This window comes from Sarcophilus harrisii, chromosome 2 (assembly GCF_902635505.1).
Source record: "Sarcophilus harrisii chromosome 2, mSarHar1.11, whole genome shotgun sequence".
Classification (NCBI taxonomy): domain Eukaryota; kingdom Metazoa; phylum Chordata; class Mammalia; order Dasyuromorphia; family Dasyuridae; genus Sarcophilus; species Sarcophilus harrisii.
This window is the reverse complement of record NC_045427.1, coordinates 494,465,268-494,479,763: the sequence shown is the minus strand read 5'-3', so window position 1 is coordinate 494,479,763 and position 14,496 is coordinate 494,465,268. Positions and strand designations below refer to the sequence as shown.

The 14,496-nt window shown below is 46.3% G+C and overlaps 1 protein-coding gene across 2 annotated transcripts in view; it reads left to right on the top strand.

Moving 5' to 3' along the window:
• Positions 1-11,766, top strand: part of LOC100925998 (myosin-7) — a 30,638-nt gene extending 18,872 nt beyond the window's left edge. The window contains exons 27-40 of one of the 2 annotated variants that reach the window (XM_031955061.1): positions 1,422-1,811; positions 2,367-2,493; positions 2,748-2,866; positions 3,724-3,920; positions 4,708-4,891; positions 5,857-6,022; positions 6,238-6,362; positions 7,212-7,520; positions 7,706-7,909; positions 8,948-9,073; positions 9,169-9,444; positions 10,575-10,670; positions 10,851-10,985; positions 11,630-11,766. In XM_031955061.1, the coding sequence (XP_031810921.1) occupies positions 1,422-1,811; positions 2,367-2,493; positions 2,748-2,866; positions 3,724-3,920; positions 4,708-4,891; positions 5,857-6,022; positions 6,238-6,362; positions 7,212-7,520; positions 7,706-7,909; positions 8,948-9,073; positions 9,169-9,444; positions 10,575-10,670; positions 10,851-10,985; positions 11,630-11,647 (2,472 nt within the window). In that variant the 3' untranslated portion in view covers positions 11,648-11,766. Of the gene's footprint in view, positions 1-1,421; positions 1,812-2,366; positions 2,494-2,747; positions 2,867-3,723; positions 3,921-4,707; positions 4,892-5,856; positions 6,023-6,237; positions 6,363-7,211; positions 7,521-7,705; positions 7,910-8,947; positions 9,074-9,168; positions 9,445-10,574; positions 10,671-10,850; positions 10,986-11,626 lie in introns of both variants that reach the window. The other variant, XM_031955060.1, reaches the window with a different exon arrangement.
• The last annotated feature ends 2,730 nt before the right edge of the window (positions 11,767-14,496 follow it).

The following is a 14,496-nucleotide window of genomic DNA, read 5'->3' as shown; positions in this document are numbered from 1 at the left end:
TTATGGCAATGGGAACAAGTGAACTGTAACCCATAGCAATAGTATCCATTCATAGACTTATAGTTTGTCACCTTCCTCCTTCTTCTATATTTAATTCCTTGGACCAAAGAAGCCAGGAGGCCTTTCTCATATGGCTTATATTTCCCAGAATTATAGTCATAGAGTTCTCCCCTTCTTTCCTTTCCATTCTCATCACAACAGACTCAGAATTCTCAAGTTGGAAGGCTCCTTGGCAATCACCGAGTCGAATCCAGTACCCCTTATCTTTCATTTCATTGTTCTCTCACTTGACTTTTATCTCCTCTCTTAGGAACAGGGATTTAGAACCTTCCAGTTCAATTTACTCATTTTATAGATGAAAAAATTAAAGTTTAAAGAGATATAATAATTTGCACAAGATAAAACTAAGTAATAAGTGATAAAGGATGGATTTAAATTTTCTCTTAGCCTCTTCTCCCCCTCATTTTCTTTCTTCTAAAAATATCTATGAAAATCCAGCATGAGGCTTTGTCTCTCCTAACTGGTCTTCTCCATAATAGCATTTGTTCAGCAATAGGATAAAATTAGACCTATTTTTAATTGATTCATGTTGAAAATTATGATAAATTTGAACACAGGCAACAGAAAGTCTTCTCAAGAAGGGACGGATCCATGTTTTCACCTGTTAAACCTTGGCTTTAGAGGCCTTTGGAAGACATGACCTTCTTGTGAGATAGCCTGTGACAATCAAACAAACCTTCTTCTAGAAAACAGAGGGTTTTGAGTTCATTCTCTGAATAAAAAGTTTTTCACTAAAAAAGAATATGACTTTCCCATATCTCAAAAGGCTAATGCTTCAACTTGATTCTTTGACTTTTTAAAAGTTCTAGGTCAGACAGTTTGTCCTTCTGGTCTTCAATACTCTTATATCCTCCTTTCTCATTTGATATGCTACAAAGATACTTTAAATGACAGTCACAGACCTTTGAACAAAGGACTTCAACCTACTTCAAGAGCTAGTTTCAATACTTTTCATAATCAGTGTGCTATTCTCCAAAGTCTCTAAAAAATAAATGAGGGCTCGTTTCAAGGTGAAATTCTGAAGTGTTTAGATCCTATAGAATTTAGATCTAAGGGATGCTATAATCAGAGGGGCAATATGGCTTTTAGATATAGTGCTGGATGCTAAGTCAGAAAGACTTCAAATCCCACCTCCAACACTCCAACAGCTGTGAAAGCCACTTAATGTCTCTGAGCCTCAGTTTACTCTCATATAAAATGAGGATGGGGTTCAATGACTTCTTAAATCCCTTCTAACTCAAAATTTATGATCCTATAACTTGTAGAAGATGACAAATTAGACCTTAGATGCTGACTTGAGAGTTCCACAGTGGAAAACTCTGCCTCTCTGAGTAAGTAATGTCTCTTCTCTCTGTCCCCAGGCTCGAATCGAGGAGCTGGAGGAGGAGCTGGAAGCAGAGAGGACAGCTCGGGCCAAAGTGGAGAAGCTGCGCTCGGATTTATCCAGGGAGCTGGAGGAGATCAGTGAGAGGCTGGAGGAGGCCGGGGGGGCCACTTCTGTCCAGATCGAGATGAACAAGAAGAGGGAGGCAGAATTCCAGAAGATGCGCAGGGACCTGGAGGAAGCGACCCTGCAGCACGAGGCCACAGCGGCCGCCCTGCGCAAGAAGCACGCAGACAGTGTGGCTGAGCTGGGGGAGCAGATTGACAACCTGCAGAGGGTCAAGCAGAAGCTGGAGAAGGAGAAGAGCGAGTTCAAGCTGGAGCTGGATGACGTCACCTCCAACATGGAGCAGATCATCAAGGCCAAGGTGAGGAGGGCCTGAAGGAGGCCGGCCTGGCGGGGCCTCTCGCCCTCAGGCTCCAGACCTGGCTCCATGTCCTCACCATCTCCTGATTTCATTTCTTCTCTGTGAAGTCTGGCCATCCCCTGTATTGCCCCTGGCGCTCTTCTCGTCCTTTGGGGCCATCCCTGCTTCCCTTGATCACAAGCAGGTAGCTGGCAGAGTAGATGGGGCAGGGGGCTTGGGCTCAGAAAGACCTGACTTCAAATCCAGTCTCCAACAACTCACTAACTGAGGGACTCTGGGCCAGTCCCTAAGTTCTGTCCTCCCCGTGAGAGAAGGAAAGGAATAGCCCTGCCCCACAGGGTACTGGTGAGGACAACGAGGTGGCCTGCATGCTGTGCAAGCCGGGCTGGTTCTTCCGGACCTTTCTCCTTCCAGGGCCTTCCTTTTCCCTGCTGCTTCTTCCTTCCTTCACTCCTCCCCTACGGCTATGCTTTCTGCCCATTCCTTCTCCCTCAGTGGCTCACTACCAGGACCCAAGTCTGTTCCTCCCTGTCTCATCACTCTCTCCATCCTCAGGCTAACCTGGAGAAGATGTGCCGAACCCTGGAAGACCAAATGAATGAGCACCGCAGCAAGGCCGAGGAGACACAGCGTTCTGTCAATGATCTCACCAGCCAAAGGGCCAAGTTGCAGACAGAAAATGGTGAGACTGGGCTGGGCCAAGATGGAGCACTCCATGAACAACCCTGTATAGGCAGACCTGGGCCACCTCATCCCCTAAAGCAGGCCCTCAGGGTCACTCCTACCAGCCTCCTGCCCTTCCCCTGACCCAGACACTCCAAGTCCCTGTTCCACATCACTCCAGAGATCTGAGACTAGGAGTCAGAACTCAGTTTGGGGGTAGGGAGGAAGGTTACTGACCTTCAGGAGCTAAATACATGCTCTCTGCTTCTCCAGGTGAACTGTCCCGCCAGCTGGATGAGAAGGAGGCCCTGATCTCCCAGCTGACCCGAGGCAAGCTCACCTACACACAGCAAATGGAAGATCTCAAGAGGCAGCTGGAAGAGGAAGTCAAGGTGAGCCTGGGCCTTCTCATCCATTTTCAGTCTCCTAAATATTCTCCTGATGGAGAGCAGAATCAGCATCTCCCCATTCTCTCCTATAACCCTAAAGGAGACCTACCACTTCCCTGTTGCTTCCCCAGACCTCCAAAAGAAACATTTGCTGAGGGATGCTTAGCCCTGACACTCCAGGTGCCCCTCGATTCTCTCAGTCTCATTCACTACCTGCAGCTCAACGGAGGCTTGTTTCCAATGACTGAGGGACTTACAAATGATCTAGGAAAGAAAGAGAGCCCATAGATAGCTGAGGATGAGGAAACGGAGAGATGGCAAGGAAGGGAGGAACCAATACCCTTGGTGGAACTTGAAGATGCAGCCCAGGCCCTGGAGTCAAAAGACAGAGCTTTGAACCCTGGCTCAGCTACTTACTATGTGAACCTGGGCAAGTTCTATAACGTCTCTGGGCCTTAGTCTCCTCATCTGTAAAATATGGGGGTGAGGTGAGGATCCCAGCACTGAATTCTAGAAAGAGCATGAGACAGGAGAGACTCCAAAGTTGGAGTCAGGGACACCTCAGATACATGCCCTCTGTAAAATGGGGGCATTGGACTCAATAGCCTTTGAGGTCCCTTCCATCCCTCAACCTACAACCTCAATCCTAGGACACAGAATAAGTTTCAATAAATACTTACAGATTTATTTACTGTATTAATGGGGTGGGGTAAGGACTAAAGATAGACACTAAGAAATTAATAGTAGGGAAACTGATGGGGGAAAAAACCCCATGGGGCATGGAAAATAGGATTTTTCTCACTACTACAACCAGGAATGGTACAAATATTCTCTTCCTCTTCCATCCACCCCACTCTCAGGCAAAGAACGCCCTGGCCCATGCCCTGCAGTCGGCCCGCCACGACTGTGACCTCCTGAGGGAGCAGTATGAGGAGGAGACGGAGGCCAAGGCTGAGCTGCAGCGGGTCCTGTCCAAGGCTAACTCGGAGGTGGCTCAGTGGAGGACCAAGTACGAGACGGACGCCATCCAGAGGACCGAGGAGCTGGAAGAGGCCAAGTGAGTGTGGGGGGCTTTCCCAATCTCCTCTGCCACACACGGAGCAGGGCTCGGGGCTCGGGGCCAGGCCTTCGGAAAGAAGCTCCTTGGGGGTGGGAGACAAACTCCTTCCCTGCATCTTCTCCTCTCAGGGAAGCTTTTTGCTCGCATTATATTTTGGATTTGAATATAAGACGAACAAAAGGTTTGTCTGTGTGCAGAGAGTTACAACTTGTGGCAGGGCATTGAAGCCTGGGAAGGGCTTCATGGCAGGATATATGAACTCAGTGCAAGAAATATATTTTTCCATCATATTTTTTATCTAGAACTTTATACCAGGTTGTAAAAACATTTCTTTCTGAATGTGATACTGGTGTTTCTTGTCTTAAGTTAATGTCCTGGAGCTTGTGTGTCAATTGTGTGTGCTCTAGGTTGTGCTGATACCTGTTCTTGGATTATCTGTTCTAGGTTTCTCTAGCATGGGTTCTGGATCACTCCAGTGCTCCTAACTCCTCTTCTAGTCACTACAGCATTTTCGTGCTCTCTAAGTCACTCTGTTGCCTGGCTGAACACTGTTTTAGGTTTCTTTAAGAAAGATTCTAAGACTCCCAGTAGTTGCTAATCTTGAATCACTGGGCTGTTTCTGTGTTGCCAGGCTCACTCTGGTACCCAGCCTCAGGCTGTTCTAGGTTTCTCTAACAAGGTTCTAGATTAACTAAGTGGCCTTGCAAGCCACAGGAATATCGAGGAATCATTTTCCAGAAGGTTCACACTGCTTGCCTTTGTTCCCCACCTCCACCCTGGGTAGGAAGAAGCTGGCCCAGAGGCTGCAGGATGCAGAGGAGGCTGTGGAGGCCGTGAATGCCAAATGCTCATCCCTGGAGAAGACCAAGCACCGGCTGCAGAATGAGATCGAGGACCTCATGGTGGATGTGGAAAGGTCCAATGCGGCCGCTGCTGCTCTGGACAAGAAACAGAGGAACTTTGACAAGGTGAGCACAGAATGGAGAGGGGCAGGCTCAGGGTCAGAGGGCAGATCCCATCATTGCTCCAGAGCCCAAAGGGACGCTTACGGACATTTATGCCCGACACCTTCTTACAGATGTGCGCCTTCTTTTAGCCCTATTCTCACCAGACTTGCTCAGGGTCAGGCAGGTACCAGGGGGTAAGTCCAGGGGCTGTGACTCCAAATGCAGTTCTTTTTGCTGGGAGGGCCGTGCTGCAACTGAAGAAAGACAGAAAGACAAGGGGCTGGAATCTCCACAATGGAGCTAGAACAAGAGGCAGGAGAACAGAAGGAAGAGAAAGCTAGATAAGAGTAAGGGAGCCAAAGAAAACCAGGAGAAGCTGAGAGATGCCAGAAGGAAGGGCCCAGGCACGGAGAAGAGGCAAAGAGAGAGATGTGGGGACAGGAAGCCAAGCAGATGGGTAGATGGGAGGCTAGGAGTCAAGGAAGGCAAGGAAGTGAAGGATGTGGAAGAAGAAATGGGCCAAGGAGTGGCTATGGAAGAAGACCCCAGTGAATAGGGCTGAGAGGGATAGAACCTGGAGACTTTGTAGAATGACCTTGTCCCCATTCTTGGTCCTTGGCAAGATTCAGAGAAACTTGGACAAGATGTGGAAGAAAAGGAGGAAGAAAGAGAACTGGGAAAGAAAGATGAGGAAGAAAATTAAAGATAGGGAGAGTCTAAGTAGGGAGATGAGGGAGAAGGAAGAGGAAAAAAGGGCAAAAAGAAGAGGGAATATGGCATAGGAACAAGGTGAAAGAGAAAGATAGCATTAAAGGGGTAAATGGAAGGGAGTAATCTGCAGGAAAAGGATGAAGGAGACAGAACTATGAATAGAAATACAAGTCAAAGGTCACAGAGTCTATCCCAGAACCTTTGGTGTGGAGCTGATAGAAGAAAAAGCTAGCCCTGAGAATCGGTCCATTGATATGATCCTTGTTCATGGATAGATCCTTGCTGAGTGGAAGCAGAAGTATGAGGAATCTCAGTCAGAACTGGAATCCTCTCAGAAGGAGGCTCGCTCCCTCAGCACCGAGCTCTTCAAGCTAAAGAACGCCTATGAGGAATCCCTGGAGCATCTGGAAACTTTCAAGAGGGAAAACAAGAACCTCCAGGGTGAGTTGGGGAGGAATCAGGGGGAGAAAGGGAGTAGCAGCAGGTGTGGTGAGGAGTGAGCCCTGCCACCATTATCTCCCAACCACTTGTTCAACTGATGGCTCAGGAAAGAAATGACCATATGTTGGCCCCAGCTCTCCTGGAGTATCCCTCCCCTGGAGCATCATACCAAGGATCTCAACCCCCTAACCATGTCCTCTGTCTTTGCCCCACAGAGGAGATCTCAGACTTGACAGAACAGTTGGGCTCTACTGGGAAGAGCATCCATGAGCTAGAGAAGATCCGGAAACAGCTGGAGGCAGAGAAGCTGGAACTGCAGTCAGCCCTGGAGGAAGCAGAGGTAAGAGAGCCCCTACCCCTACTGTACCCTTCCTTTCTCTGTCTCCTACCTTCCTTCCCCTGCAACTCACCCACATTCTCTCTTACCTCTATTTCTCCACATCTGCCTTTCAAATTCCATCCACCTATCTGCTTTCAGTCTTCTGCTATCTGTCTTCTTCCCAGGGGCTCCCAAATCATAGAGTTTGACCTTGAAAAGGCCTTAAAGGTCATCTGGTCCAACTCTTTCCTTTGACGGATGAGGAAACTGATTCCTCTAAATAACTCTCGTCAGGTCTTCCAGATAGTAAGTGGTAAAGCTGAGATTCAAGCCCAGGATCTCTGAATCTCAATCCAGGGCTCTTTTCTTCTCCCTAATTCCCACTGTACCTGTCTCCCTTCTTTTTACTCTGTTATCTTTATATTACTTCTCCTTTGTCTACAAAATCTCCAATGGGGCTCTGGTTTTCTTCTTCTATATCATCTTTATGTCCCACTCCCTTATTTCTTTCTTTTTTTTTTTTTTTTTTTTTTTTTTTTTTTTTTTTTTTTTTTTTTTTGACTCAGCTTGTGATTTTATTAGAATGGGGAGTTCCTCAGGGAGAAACCCATGCAGATCTGGCCATCTACCAATGTGAAAGAACAAGACTTGTCCTGCAATATGTAGTTTTGGAGAATAAGCTTCCTGGGGCAATGAGGGTCTGAGGGATTTACTCAGGCTGGCTCAGTCAGCATGAACTGGGTGGTGTTTGAGCTGGGCTTGTCCTGCCTCTGGACCCTTGACGCCAGTGTCTCCTCCCTCCCTTATTCTGAACCTCACTCAGCATCTATAACTTGTCCCACTCCTCTCGCCTTTCCTCCATCTTTCCAGGCCTCCCTGGAGCATGAAGAGGGGAAGATCCTTCGGGCCCAGTTGGAGTTCAACCAGATCAAGGCGGAGATTGAGCGGAAGCTGGCGGAGAAGGACGAGGAGATGGAGCAGGCCAAGCGCAATCACCTGCGGGTGGTGGACTCCCTGCAGACCTCCCTGGATGCAGAGACGCGCAGCCGTAACGAGGCGCTGCGGGTGAAGAAGAAGATGGAGGGGGACCTCAACGAGATGGAGATCCAGCTCAGCCATGCTAATCGCATAGCAGCAGAGGCCCAGAAGCAAGTCAAGACCCTACAGGGCTTGCTCAAGGTAGGTCAGCTTTCTCAGAACCAGAGGCAGCCCTGCCACTACCAGCCCTGGTCAGGGCCTGAGGGGTGGACACCCCCAGATCTTGAGTCCATTTTGGATCTCCTGGCTGCCTGGGCCAGCCCACATGGAGTCATTCTCATCATCCTACTCAGTTGTCACCTACTGCCAGTTCCTCTTATTCTCAGGACACTCAGATCCAACTGGACGATGCAGTCCGGGCCAACGATGACCTGAAGGAGAACATCGCCATTGTGGAACGCCGCAACAACCTGCTACAGGCGGAGCTGGAGGAGCTACGGGCTGTGGTGGAGCAGACGGAGAGGGCCCGGAAGCTGGCTGAGCAGGAGCTCATCGAGACCAGCGAGCGGGTGCAGCTGCTCCACTCCCAGGTGAGAGAGGAACATCCCAAATCATGCAGAACACCACTGGTCATCGGCCGAGGGTCTGCTGCCAAATATATAACAGTCAGGTCTCTGAAGACTTACATACATTTAATCTGCTTTTTACTTCTGCAAATCAATAACATAATAGATGAAGCCCTGGTTTGTAGCCTGCCCATTTTTGAGGTGTAAATGCATAAGCTCAGAGTAACAATTGACTCTCAAACCTGAGCTGATTCCAGCAGACCCCTGATTGTAATTTTTTAACAGTATCAACAGAGGTGATCCTAAACAAAATCAATTGTTGGCTGTCATCTCTGAATATAACACTTAACACAAAATTATAGAACTTGAGAATTGGAAGGGACCCTGGCAAGCATCTCGTCTAATTAGAACTTCTTTGAAAAAGAATCCCAACTATAATACCCCAATAAATGGTCATCCAGCCTATGCTTAAAGACCTCCAATGAGAAAGAACTATCAGATGGACTTCATAGGTAACTGTCAGATTGTCTTTCTGGCATCAAACCTAAATGTATTTCTTTATCATTTCCAGCCTCAGTTTCTTCATTTATATATATGAAGGCACTGGAATAAGTTCCTTCTAGCACTAGACCCTGTGATCCTTTGATTATATATCTGATTATGCCAGAGTTATTCAACTAGGATATTTATTTATAAAGGTAGCCTGGAGTAGTGAAAAGAAGACTAAACTTGGAAAGAATTCAATCTGAATTCTAGCTGAGATATTTAGTAGCTAGGTGAGCATGGACAAGTACTTAACTTCTAAGACCCTCAATTCACTCCTCTATAAAATGGGAATAATAAGCATTGAGCCCACTGTGGCAGCATGGCTGCTGTGAACAGTGTTTTTCAAACCTTAAAATCCTACTTAATTATACCAAAAGATAACTCAAAGTTACATTGTTAATGTTCTTTTAGAGAAAGGAGCTGAACTTGGTTTAGGGGGCATAGTTGGGGGCAAACCATCCTTGGACACAGTTAATCCAGTGAGTCATGAATTTTCTTTGTTTGCCCCCAATTTAGAACACCAGCCTCATCAACCAGAAAAAGAAAATGGATGCAGACCTGTCTCAGCTCCAGACAGAAGTGGAGGAGGCAGTGCAGGAGTGCAGGAATGCCGAGGAGAAGGCTAAGAAGGCCATCACTGATGTGAGTACAGAGCCCACCGTACCCCTGACCAAAGTCTCTTTGACATTGATGTGCCCAGACCTACAGGAGGCCCCCTCCCTCTGTCCCGCCCCCAGGCAGCCATGATGGCTGAGGAGCTGAAGAAGGAACAGGATACCAGTGCCCACCTGGAGAGGATGAAGAAGAACATGGAGCAGACCATCAAAGACCTGCAGCACCGGCTGGATGAGGCTGAGCAGATTGCCCTCAAGGGGGGCAAGAAGCAGCTGCAGAAGCTGGAGGCCCGTGTGCGGGAGCTGGAGAACGAGCTCGAGTCCGAGCAGAAACGCAACGCTGAGTCAGTGAAGGGCATGAGGAAATGTGAGCGGCGCATCAAGGAGCTCACCTACCAGGTGAGCCCAGCATGGCCTCAGGACTGAGGGATCAGCTCCTCTGATCTAGAACAGGGGGATCAATCTCAAAATGGGGACTCCTAAGCCATGGAGAAAGCTCCTTACAAGCGGCTCTGCCAACTGCATCTTAGTCTGGCTCCACTTCACTCAAGAGTGTTACCAGCCACAGGTTTGAGACCTATTAATTTAGTTCCCTTTAGACTACTGATATGGAGAAATCAGCAGCGAAGGCCTCCTCCCTGCCCCAATCCATAGTCATACTCCATGTCCTCAGTCCCTACAAATCCCATAAACCAACTTCCAAGTGTAGCATCATGGGAATATGTCCTGAATTCTGCATAAAGATCATCCAAGTTCAAGAGCCACATTTTAGAGCAGGAAGTAAACATAGCATCCCCTAAAAAGTTTTAGAGCTCTCAAGATCCTAGAAACATCATCTGAAATGCGTTTAATCTTTTAGGCAAGAACAAAGGAGATGATCCCACATTCAGCTCAAACTTGATGTTTTTATTTTCTAGAATCTATTTTCTAGAGAAAATGCTTTCTTTCTGAAATTAAAATGCCACTATGTCTCTAGAGCAAGTACTAGTAGTACTGCTTATCCAAGGACCTAGAACATACCACCTTCCATGTGACAATTCCATTTTAGGAAAAATCTGAAGATCACTTCTGGGGTTTTAGAACCAAACTCAGCCTTTACTCAAGAGCAGAGTTCCTTCCCTGAAATCAGTGAGCTTATTTTTAAAAACATTTTGATATCTATATGTCAAAATAACTTGTTTCCTTTGAATCTTATTTCATGCATTTAAAACACTACTCTGAAAAGAGCTCATTCATAAGCTTCATAAAACTACCAAAAGGATCCATGACACTAAAAAGGTTAAGAACCCCATCTCTAGAGCCCAAACCCAGAACCTCATCTTTTTTTACTAAAAAAATCTCAACTCATTCCTGCCACTACCCTCTGTTTCTTTTCCATGATAATAAGAAGTTCATTATGGTAGTGAGTGAAAAGCAGAAAATGGTAGTTCCCAGTAGAGAGTTTAGTAAAAAATAGTAAAAGGATTTAGGGGGAAAAAAAAGGCATCGGGCTCTCCAGTGACTTCTTTTTCATTCCTGTTCCCTGGCAGACAGAGGAAGATAGGAAGAACCTGCTTCGGCTGCAGGATCTGGTGGACAAGTTACAACTGAAAGTCAAGGCCTATAAACGGCAAGCTGAGGAAGCGGTGAGTGTCCCCTTCATAGGAGTTGGACACAGGAGAAGAGGAGCTGGATTAGGGTAGCCTTATTGAGGCCCCAGTTGGAAAAGGAATTCATTCCCCAAACCAAAGATGCCTAGGGAACCCCTTCTATCGTTACTCTATCTCCAATGATTTCTTCTGAGCTTTTTCCTGCCCCTATCACAGGAGGAACAGGCCAACACCAACCTGTCCAAGTTCCGCAAGGTCCAGCATGAGCTGGATGAGGCTGAGGAACGAGCCGACATTGCTGAGTCCCAGGTCAACAAGCTTCGAGCCAAGAGCCGGGACATCAGTGCCAAGGTGAGCCCTTCTCATGTAGAGTACTCCCTATCCAGTTGCCAGATATTGTACCTCCAGTGCCCCATATCACCATAGCAAACACACCCATCCTGGACACCATTTGTTCCTCAGAGATGGGACCTCCCTCAGACATCCCTCTGTCAGTCAGCCTGCATACAGCTCTCCACACGTGGTTTCTCAACCACTGGATTTCTCTGGGTCTCTCAAATGTTGGTTCCATACCCCAACCTTCAGTAAATCATTCCTCAATGACTGAGTCTCAATTTCCATTTCTATAAAATGAGAAGATTTGACTAGAAAAAATGTTAAAGTCCTTTCTAGCTCTAAAATTATATGATTCTATAAATCTCATGACCAGGCTTATTGTCATCCCTGGAACTGAATCCATTACAACTCTTGAGATTCTTGACCTCTACCACTTTTCCCTCACCATATTCCCCCTGTGATCCAAACCCTGGGGAACTTTTACACAGATTCCCAAGAGACTCCCACACAAGTTCCTCTGTCAAAAAGCTCCCAATCTGTCCTTCCCCCAGGATGCACCGTAAGTTGCATTGAAGCCCAGAACCAGACCCTTCTTCCACAATTTTGATCCCTGATTCCCTTCCCACAGAACTGACTCGGGCTTTGTTTCCTTTCAGAAGGGCTTGAATGAGGAGTAGCCAAGCCACAAAGTCCTGCACTGACCTGGAGGTGCAATTATGGGCCCTCTCAACTCCATGGTCCCTGCACAATAGACCCTGCCTAGGAAGTAGAATAAAAGAATTCTCCTAGAAGTTGAGACACTGGCTCCTGCCTCTTCTTCTGCGCCACTTTGCCCTAACGTAGAGACTGTGGAGAGATGAGCTGAATTGTTGGGAAGGGGGAGCTTCAGGGGCATAAGTTAGGGGGTACCCATGTGTGGCTATCCACTTGAGTGAATGTCTACAAGTAGCTATCATTTCCCTACTCTTTGAGGTTCGGCAAGATGCCCAGAGCTTGGATTCTACATCCCATGGAGAACAACATAGAATAAGAGACATCCTGAAACAGTGGGAAGGGTACTGACTTTAAATTCATAGGACCTGGATTCAATTCTTACCTCTTAAGACCTAAAACTTATATGACCTTGAGCAAGGTCATTTAACTTTTCTGAGCCCCAGTTTCTTCCTCATCATTTTTTAAAAAACTACCTCCAACTCTTGACTAGCTCATGGTTTATGATCCTATGAACAGACCAGAGAGTCCTCCTGATAGTCCCTTCTGACTGGTAGTCTTGCCAGAAGATGGGACCCTTTCTAAAGCCCCAAGAGCATAGGACTGTTCCAGAGGTTAGTCAAACTTTTAGAGAAAGTTTGGTCAAAATATAAAGCCATTCACCATAGCATGAGGCTGTAACTCTTACTCTAAGCCTGGGCTCATTATGTTAACCTATGTACATACCCCATGATCAAAGATCTGACAATTATGGAGAAAATACCCATCTGCTTATTGCATGCCATTATTTTTGGGTCAGATATGACCATTGTTCATATCCATTGCCCTTGTTCACTCCCAAGGACAATGGAAAGCTGTGAGTCCTTTAAGCTTGTTGTCCTGAATGAGAGTATAAGCTTCTAAGTCTCAGTGAAAATCACTATAAATGGCAACAAAGACTCGAAACCCAAATGTCACTCAGGCCATGTTGGCCCCTTCCTATCATGGTATTCTGTTACTTAGTGAGATAGTCACTTCTCTACCAATCCCCCCAAGTACCTGCTCAGCAGTCTCCTTTTCTCTCCTCTGCTTACCCAGTGTTTTCCTTGGGGTACAGAGGAATCTGCTTTTCTCCCTCTATAACAAAGGTATCAAATACACAGCCCATGGGCCAAATATGGCCCACAATACTCCTGTGTGCAGCCTGAACCAGATTGAAGATATAATTGGGGGATATTTAACAGAAATAAATACCTAAAACCTAAATATTACATTTTAAAATTGTCATTAATGGTCTGCAGAAATCCTTATTATAGTTTAGTGGATTCCACTTCTACTTGAGCTCAACCCCATTGCTCCTGGACTCTATGGTCCTTTTTTATACCCTCACTTTCCTTAAATTCTCTGTCTTCTATCTCCACCCTTGTGCCTTCCAGAGTGTCCTCTTGACTCCCAGCCCTAAGCTGTGTAGCTGTAAATGCTCAGTGCCCCAGGCAGTCCAGTATCCCTGGGAGAGAATCAAAATAGCATAGGCTTCCCCCTTAAGGAAGAATGCTTCTTCTTTGGGATAGGGGCTTCTTTGAGGGCTTGAAAAGACCTTCTTAACCCAAGAGATCTGTGGGTAGATCTCAAGGGGAACTTGAGTGGGAAAAGAAATTACATCTTTGTTTTCAATGGGAACAACCTCTAGCTGAAATTTAGCACTTTCTTTCATTTTAAATTTTGGCCAGAGGCAGATAAAGCACCAGACCTGGGGGGTGGGGGTGGGGAGGGTGGGTGAAGATCTGAATTGAATCTAACCTCAGATACATACTGTGTCAATCTGGGCAAGTCACTTCACTTATGTTTGCTTCACTATTCTCAACTATAAAATGGGGATAATAAAGCACCTACCTTCCAGGGTTGTTGCGAGGATCAAATGAGATAGTATTTGTAAAAAGCTCTTAGCACCATGCCTGGCACAAAGTAGGGACTTTATAAATTTGTGTTCCCTTCTCTTTCCTTTATTAAAAACATTATTCTGAGAAGGGGCCCATAGGCTTCACTAGAATGCTAAGGGGACCATTACACAAAAAGGTTAGGAATCCCCTGAGCCAGAGGAAGGGGGCAAGAGCAGAAGTGAAGAGGAGAAAACTGGGAGACAAAATTGATATAGAGGAAAAGGAGAAAGGGGAAACAGAGGTAGAGTGCAGAAGAAAACTTCATTACACATAGGGAGACATTTCATGGTGCAATGACCCTCTCTCTCTTTTCCTATTTTTCTACACTTTCTCTTCTCTCCCAATCTTAATTCATCCTTCTCTCCCTCTTTCCTGGCATTTTCCCTTCCATTCTGTCCTTGGTCTCTTTGTCTCTGTCTTTCTCTCTTCCCTGTCCACAGTGAAAAGGCTAGGAAGCTTGGAAAGTGGGAATGAGACCATGAAAGTTAAAAGAAGGGAGAGAGGGAGAGGCAGAGATAGAAAGAAAGGAGTGTGTGTGTGTGTGTGTGTGTGTGTGTGTGTGAGAAAGAGAGAGAGAGAGAGAGAGAGAGAGAGAGAGAGTAGAAAAGCCATTTTTAAAGTAGCATTTTAATAAGAAAGGCTAGAGAACAAAAGCAAAGGAAGAAAGAAGAATGCAAAGATAGAAGGAGTACAAGAAAGGGGAGGATAGAGAAAGAAATGTGGAGATTGATCTGAGAGTCTGAAAGGTTTGGGGGAGTGAAAAAGGCAAAAGCTCATAGCCCTGGATCACATTAGAGGGAAACCTCACACTTCAGAGAAAATCCAAGTCACAGACAGAGACATGAAATGGAGAGGCAAAGACAGAGTCAGAATGAGAAAGAAAAAAAAAAAGGAAG